At 46.0% G+C, this 7,710-nt stretch overlaps 1 protein-coding gene across 1 annotated transcript; it reads right to left on the bottom strand.

Moving 5' to 3' along the window:
• Positions 1–293: 293 nt before the first annotated feature.
• Positions 294–5,467, bottom strand: LOC144178722 (haloacid dehalogenase-like hydrolase domain-containing protein 2). The gene is made up of 6 exons (XM_077706793.1): positions 5,208–5,467; positions 4,932–5,140; positions 1,225–1,309; positions 890–1,106; positions 587–650; positions 294–499 (listed from the first exon to the last, which is right to left on the bottom strand). The coding sequence occupies exons 1-6, from the start codon at positions 5,372–5,374 to the stop codon at positions 393–395; spliced, it is 849 nt and encodes a 282-aa protein (XP_077562919.1). The 5' UTR covers positions 5,375–5,467; the 3' UTR covers positions 294–392.
• Positions 5,468–7,710: the final 2,243 nt, after the last annotated feature.

Raw genomic sequence — 7,710 nt, 5'->3', positions numbered from 1 at the left:
CTCCTTTTAGCCAGGCGCGCAGCGGGTCACGAGGTCAGGCGGCGACCCAGCTGTAGAGAGCGCACGCGTCAAGCCGGCAGAGGCAGCAACGGCTAGCACACGCAGCGGCAGCGGAGCTCAGCGCGGCGACTCATGTGATGCGTTGCCAGAGCTGCGGCCAAATGAAGGTAAAATTCTAGTCACGGCAAAACTCGGCTTGACTACGTTACTAAAGCTACTCAACCAGCAAAATTTTGCAAATCAGAAACATTGAATCCAGAGATGTTTTTTTCCTTCAAAGCAGTAAGATGCTGGAACAAATCAAGTATTTATTAAGAGCAAAGGACATTTCCAGTTAAAAATCTAGGCTATTAATAAGATAATAAAAGATAGCTAAAAAGGGACGAGAAACATTAGCTCTTCGCAGGTCCCAGTATGGTATCCACAGCTTCAACGAAAGACGGCACCACCGCCCATGGCGGATTTTCTATCTTCTCCTCATCGCCATCCAGGTATTTTCCTGGGGAAATAAAAAGAAACGAAACACACACGGCTCTCGTGAGTATGCGACGTGGACATCATCAAACAAACGGAGCCATCTCCATACCTGTTTGCACCAAAATTCCCCGGATGCCAACCTGCTGTGCTCCGTCAACGTCATCCTGGACATCCTTCAGGGCAGAAGAAATGAAGACTTCAGGAGAATGACTTAGGCGGCACGTATCATTGCAAAAGAAAATAAGAGGGTTGCAAACACCAATCTAAACGTACACAGATGTGCACAGTGTACGTTCACCTAACACAAAGTACAGTGTGATAAACGTAAACGTACGCCTAGCACAGACGTGCACAGTGTACCCACTGTATGCAATGCTGATAGAACCAGGGAATAAAACTTTCCCGAACTCACATCCCCGATCATGACTGCATCTTCGGGCCTAGTGCGCAAGTGCTCCAGCGCGGTGGTGAAGAAGGTCTTTTCGGGTTTGCCCACGATGAGGGCCTTGGTGCCCGTGGCAAACTCCAGGGCCGTCACAAAGGGACCCGGTCCCAAGGCCAAGTCATCCCTGGTACGGTAGTAGCGGGACTTGTGGATTGCAATCAGCGTCGCTCCATTCAGCAGCAGCCTGAAAGGAACAGGGGAACAAAGCTCTTTCCATGTTCCCTGAATTTCCCATCGATTTTTCCCTGTACGGCTTGCGACAAACATCAGTTGCTTGAAATCATTGAGCACAGAGAATTTACCTGAAGGCCTCGTTCATTGGACCATAGTCGAATTTATTTGGCGCCAGTCCAACAAGTACTGCATTGGGTTCATTTGTATCAAGACCTGAAAGTGATTAGAGATGAAAAAAATTCAGTTAACGCAGGCCAGTACACCTTAGGCATGGCACCTCAATAGTTTTCACAGCCTGCAATGATCTGTAAAACTTACAAGGCAGCTGAAGTGAATTTGTCAAACTTGTATTTGAGGCTGCATTGTCTATTTAAACTCAAGTATCCCGAATTTTGCACATCTAGAGAGTTAGTTTATTTGTAAGGCCCAGAAGGAGCTCACCAAGCGCCGGTATGCAGCCGGCAAGAGCCCTGTGATGGCCACCACGTACATACTGCAAATAATGTCGATCGCATCTACTTGAAATATATCACTTCACCATCAACCATGGATCGCCTCACCTGTTCCGCCACACTTAATATGGACATTTTGTTTGTTTGTGCAAAGTAAGTGCTGGTTAAACCTGCTGGCCATTCTTTAAATTCCACCTTGCAGACTTGTCAGAGTTTGTCCCCACAGACATGGTCACCAAATCCGTCAGGAGGATGGTGTGAGGGAAATGGCGTTTCTGAACACACTTCATTGTTATAACGTACATGCAGATTTGCAAAAACTCTGAACGATGTCCGGTCATTCTGAGCTTTAATTGGACAAATAATTAGAAAATGCTTTTAACCCTCTTCTCCAGTTTGTCTTTAAATGTGGAAAATAAAAATAATCAGTTTTTCTTTACACATGGCAAAAAAAAAAAAAAAGCTCAGTTGAAGGGTGTTTTTAAGCGGGAACGTTGAAGTGATTGGCAAGTGATTGGCATTTATTTTCAAAATCTTTGTGGCATTATACTCATCAGCCCAATCCGGAGGCTATAATGGCAGTTTTTCCAAACATAATTTTAGACTGCCGAAAAGCAGAGAACAGCCATCTACTGCCATTATGGTTATTCAGTAAACCAAGCACAACAGTCTGAACAGATGTCAAGGGGTTTCATCTGCCTGTTTTTACGACTGTGACAGAACCCGCCGCGGTAGCTCAGTGGCTAAGGCGTTGCGCTGCTGAGCACGATCGTCGCAGGTTCGATTCCCAGCCGCGGCGGCCGCTTTTCTGATGGAGGCGAAAAGCAAAAACGCCCTTGTGTACGAGATTTCGGCGCACGTTAAAGATCCCCAGGTGGTCAAAATTCATCCGGAGCCCCCCACTACAGCGCGCCTCATCACCTGCGTTGCGTCGGAGTGTAAACCCTACAATCCATCAAATAAAATGAATGCGACAGCATTAACTAGAAGAGTTTTTTTTGTAGGCAGCAGTGAAGTAATAGTTCCGGTTGAAAAAAAAGCAAAATACACAGTTTCTGAAGTTCTGCCTGATGTCACATAAGCACTCCGTTAAAGTGACACATGATTGCGATTTCTTGCGTAACGCCTTCATCTTACGAACACGAACATATGGCCCCAAAACACCGAAAACTAACATAAGCCATGAAAATTAAACAATAAAAAATCACAAGCCATTCCAATCAACGAAAGTCAATTACCAGCAAAGCAATTCAACACACGAAATACAGCTGACACAGAATTTTGGTGAAAGGTGTGAGCTAATTTTGCTTTTCTTGAGTGTTGCTCGCGGTCCTCCCTAAGAAAGACTTATACATACATGCACCCAGTCATATTTGGCTTTACTAATCTTGAAAATGGTGCCTATTGATAACTAACATACTCATGATACATACCCCACTGATGAGATGCATAAAAGACTAAGGTTGAGATCATGCTTTGAACAGCATGCACCGGCTAATAGCACACACAAGGGTAAGTTTGTTTTACAACACCTCGCACTACAGAATGCCTCGCGTTTCAAAGGCACATAAGGCCTCGGGACATGAAAAATACGTAGAACCATAGTCATATAAGCTGTAACTAAAAAAAGCGCAAGAACTGGCAAGTCCAAAAGATAGACCTTTGTGTCATGGGTCTGAGACTTAACCTGTACATCATTATGCCTTGCATTCTGAACTGTGCCGGCAAAGCTTTAAAAATTCCAATGCCAGTGGATGGCACCCTAGCCATGCCTTTAGGGCTGAGCTGGAGTGCCATTGGGCAGTACTCTAAAGTGATTGATTGACTGATTGTAGTGTTTAACGCGCCGACAAAACACAGGCGATGAGGCGTGCCGTGGTTGAGGGCTCTGGATTAATTTTGATCAACAGGGGATCAGTACTCTAAAGTGACCAGATGTCCCGATTGAGGCGGTATAAGTCCCGGTTTTGCGGCTGTGGTCCCGCTATCCTGGCAACCTGCTTGCGGGACGGTGTTTTGTCCCGCCTCTGGCCAAAAGTATCAAGACAGGTATCAAGCCCTGTGTCACGAATGAAAAACTGGAGGAATGGAAGTGCCAAAAGAAACCATTTGAGGAACTTCACGGCGCCGACGACGGGACTAAGCAAGAAACACACAACATAGCGTGTGTGTTTCTTTTTTATAATCCCAAGCTGTTTTCTTGAAGTTGCAGTGCACCAACAAGCCGCTCAGCACACCCTTTTGCGTTTGAGGGATGGTACGTGGGTGAAAGCGCTCCAGCACTTTGAGCTTTGCGACAATACCAAGACAATCGCCGAGTACGCCATGTACATGCGAGGCACAAACGCATCAGTGGAAATGGTGTTTTCCTTGATGAATAAGATGTGGACTGCAGGAAAGACGCCCCTTTATTTGACCACACTCAAAGCAACGAAGGTGGATCTGCACATAACGTGCGATCAGTACTACTGACATCAGGCAGAGCTGTTGAGGGCAATTTATTCAAGCAAAAAGTATCAGTCACTGGTTATGGAAAAACCTAGAGGACCAGGAAGGCCGCATGGTGAAGGCGTAGTAATACAAAGTGCAATTTGCAATATAACCTCTGTGCCACGTTCTTCATTATGCCTCCCTACCCCCACCCCCTCTTTTGGGTCCGCGGAATATGGTCACTTTACAGTACTCCAGACATTCAAAGAAGAAAGAACGGATGACATTGTAACGCGTTGCGCTGCGTTTTCCTACCAGGGGCAGAGCACAATGCTTTTATTTTTCTGTTTACATGTTTTATATTTTTTCGCAACCTCCTCCGAAATTCGAACTACAATCAGCCCTCGAAGTCAATCACCATGCGATATGCCATTTAGCATGGTAAAAAAAAATCAATGAAGCATAAAAAAATTAATGAAGTAGTCTGTTAAGTTGCAAAACCACGGATTAAGGCAGGGCCCAGAAGCATATCAAGATCTTGTCAGTTCAGAGCTAGTCCAATTATTTACAATTAATTCAGCTGGAGGCACCGTTACATGAAGAGCATAAAAACGCAATGACTAAAAAGGATTGCACGGATGACAAATAAATGTTTGAAATAAAACAGTGAGATTCCACAGCAAATTTCATTACCTAAACGGTACAAGAAGGCAAAAACAAAAATATATCTTGATGTTTACAAAGTCCCGAAAAAGTAAATTTTTCTTGGAATTTCGGAGGGAATTTTGATACAGGGTACAGGAGAATTTTTGGGGCGCCGAAAAAATTCTTGAGAACAAGTTCTTACACATGCAACGTAGACTTGCTAAGCTGCAGAGGAGGGAGAGTTGCCGGCCCCGCTTACGCTCGTCTTAGAAGCTTACACCCCGCGCATATTTACAAACACAACTTGCCTTTCAACTCATCCATAGCAGCTTCCGCTACCATAAGGTGAGGCCTTAGGTTGCGGGCCTCTATGAAGGCCCTGGCAGCAGACAGGGATGAGAAGATCTCGTCCGGAGAAATATTAAAGCCCAAATTGACCAATCGCTGGTGCAGCAGCTCTCGCGACTCCTTGGTTGTATTTGTCACGAATTTGATACTGATGCCAGACCTACGTAACCTGGAAGAAAAAAGTCAGACGTATCACGTAGGTACTTACGCCGTCACGTTCACCACCGAATTCTCACCTTTCAAGCGCTTTTTGTGCGCCGGGTACAGCAGTGTCGTCCACGTGCAACGTACCGCTTAGATCTATGAGGGCTGCCTTTATGCGCTTGTCTGAAGCCATCACAGAGTATTCACGAACTGTCCTAAAAGCGCACCCAAAGACTTGCCTGTTAAAAAACACTTTCATGCGACCGTTTGTACAGCTGTAAACTACTTTAACGCGCCGCCATGCTGCTGCTGTTGCACACCTAGCGGAGAAGTCGTGCCTTTGCGGGAATGAAACCAAAATGCCCTGTTATCTTTCTAAGTTTTTTTTTTTGCTAACTCTTGGTTTGGGTTCGCACTGTTCTAGTTCCTCCATGGTTTTAGTCACATAGAGGAAATAAAAGTTTTTTTTCCTCCATGTTTAGTCAGGTTTAGTCATGTTTTAGTTCTCGAAGACAAAGGCATCATCATCATCATCATTTCCTTCCTTTCGATGCTGCAGATTGAATTTGGTGTGTGCTTGTGTTTAGGATGTGTTCAGGCGAACGATGCGCTCCTGCGTGAATTATGCGATGTCGCCTAAAAGCCTTCGTATGTTTCCTTTGACTTATTTCTGACCGTTCGTGCCAAACTGCTCGGCAGGTTCCGTTGAACTAGGCGCACTTGGACCGTACTGCACCACAATGGTTCACTGTTGTGTCCCGTTTTGTAAGTCGCGGTCGGGGAAGAAGGATCCGGGTGTGTCCTTCCACGAGTTTCCAATCGACGAAGAATTGTGCACTAGATGGAAGCAGAGTATTTCGAGAGAAGATCTTGTCATCAACGACAAGTCAGCATCGACGGTCGTCTGCAGCAAGCATTTTCTTCGCAGCGACTACGTTCCCAATTGCCGCATCAAAAAGCTGCTGCCCGGCACCGTTCCTACAGTATTCTATCATATCCCCTCCGACACGGCGCCTAGCCCGAAAAAGCCTCGCCCCGAATCTGCTCTTCCAAATGCGCTGCCTTCTCAAAAACACACTAAAGTGAAGGACGAACCAGTTGAATTGCTCGACGAAGGTTCGATCGAGGTGGACAATTTCGTCAAGGGAACCGCTAGCATCGGCACTCAAGCAACGAGCAGTGACGCTCGACGAGCAAGTATCTACCTTTGTATGGTCGCAAGACTTCGCTCTCAGGTGGCGTACCTCCGTTCAGAAAGAAAGAAATTACGTCAACAGCTCGCAGCGGTCGCAGCGGAACAAGAGGTGACAGAGTTCTACGACGGAGATGAACACCATGCCTCGCTGGAAAAAATCGTGGCAGACGCTCAGCGAGGCGACATTACCGCAATTTCCCTCCTCTACCAAATAGATAGGTACGCAAAAAGTACGTAGCCGAAACTGAAGATTTAATTTGAGAGCACTTCCTTTCACGAAAAGGCTAATGCCTAGCTCAAGCTTAGCCGTGCTGACGAAAGGCCGGCCTCGTCCAGTATTGTTGACAAGCAGCACTCGCTGTCAACAAAGGTGTGGTGCTCCGTCCCGAAGATGACCCCTTCAGCAGCACGACACACATTTCGAAAGTGTTCACAAATAAACGTTTTGCATCGAGTGACCAGATGTTACAGGTAAACCCGCCCATATTACTTCACGGGGCAACTCTGTGGAAAAGACCTCCTCTGTGAAAAAAGAAAGGAAGCACTCACCATTGTCAAATTGTGCAGTTTCGTCATTGTTGGCCAACACTGACCTTGTAGTGTACTGGTACACTGTACCGCAGTATTTACGCTATTGGGAAGTGGGTTCTTGCACACCAACTGCATATCCCCAGACTGAGCCATCTGACACTATGTTGCACCAACGCCACCTGTACAACATTGTCTGCTGCGTCAGCCGAAAGTGGCCAAACAGCCATTTTCCTGTTGCTTTCTCCTGCCCTTCGTGTGTGCTCCTATCTTGGCCACTGTGCTGCTTGGCAGCACCACTTTGCAGAAACTTCAAGGAACAGTTCACAGGGTTTGTCCAGCTTTTGCAACGAGGTGCTCCTACACATCCATGTTTTCTCAGTGTCTGCCTGTGAAGCTCGAACAGTGAAGTAAGGCAGGACGCCCGTTTCCACACACCACACCTCGGATGAGTGACCAAACTAGGCGTCACTACTGTTCCCATTGAGAAGCGGGTGACACGACAGGCAGATATAGAGGTGGCATGGGCTAGACAAAAGTTTCGTGAAATAAAGCTTAAAAATGCTAGATGGTTGCTTTTAAATGCTCAAGTTACACTAATAAAAGTTCTAACTGCATGGGATTGCTCAGAATTGTAATTTATTGGAGTTTATTTGAATTAACTTTTAACTGCTAGAAACTACATACCCCCACCCAGGATAGTCATGACGGCCGCACTTGTGTGTGCATAGCATTTCTGTTCAGGGTCAGACAAACGTTTTGTGAAATCTGGATGGAGCAGGAAACTAAATATTTGCCCCCCCATCTCCTTCAAATATTCTAGTTAAAGAGTCAATTTTACACCAACACGTGCTCTTAAAGTGAAGGGCCTA

Source organism: Haemaphysalis longicornis, unplaced genomic scaffold (assembly GCF_048455015.1).
Source record: "Haemaphysalis longicornis isolate Haplotype H1 unplaced genomic scaffold, Haemaphysalis longicornis Haplotype H1 scaffold_4, whole genome shotgun sequence".
Lineage (NCBI taxonomy): Eukaryota > Metazoa > Arthropoda > Arachnida > Ixodida > Ixodidae > Haemaphysalis > Haemaphysalis longicornis.
The sequence above is the reverse complement of the archived record's forward strand: the minus strand, read 5'-3'. Positions and strand labels throughout refer to the sequence as shown.

Coding starts and splice junctions, on each gene's coding strand:
- LOC144178722 (XM_077706793.1), bottom strand. CDS start 5,374: ATGAAAGTGTTTTTTAACAGGCAAGTCTTTGGGTGCGCTTTTAGGACA. Junction 1,107..1,224: donor CCAATGAACGAGGCCTTCAG/GTAAATTCTCTG, acceptor TGTTCCTTTCAG/GCTGCTGCTGAATGGAGCGA. Junction 500..586: donor GGGAATTTTGGTGCAAACAG/GTATGGAGATGG, acceptor TTATTTCCCCAG/GAAAATACCTGGATGGCGAT.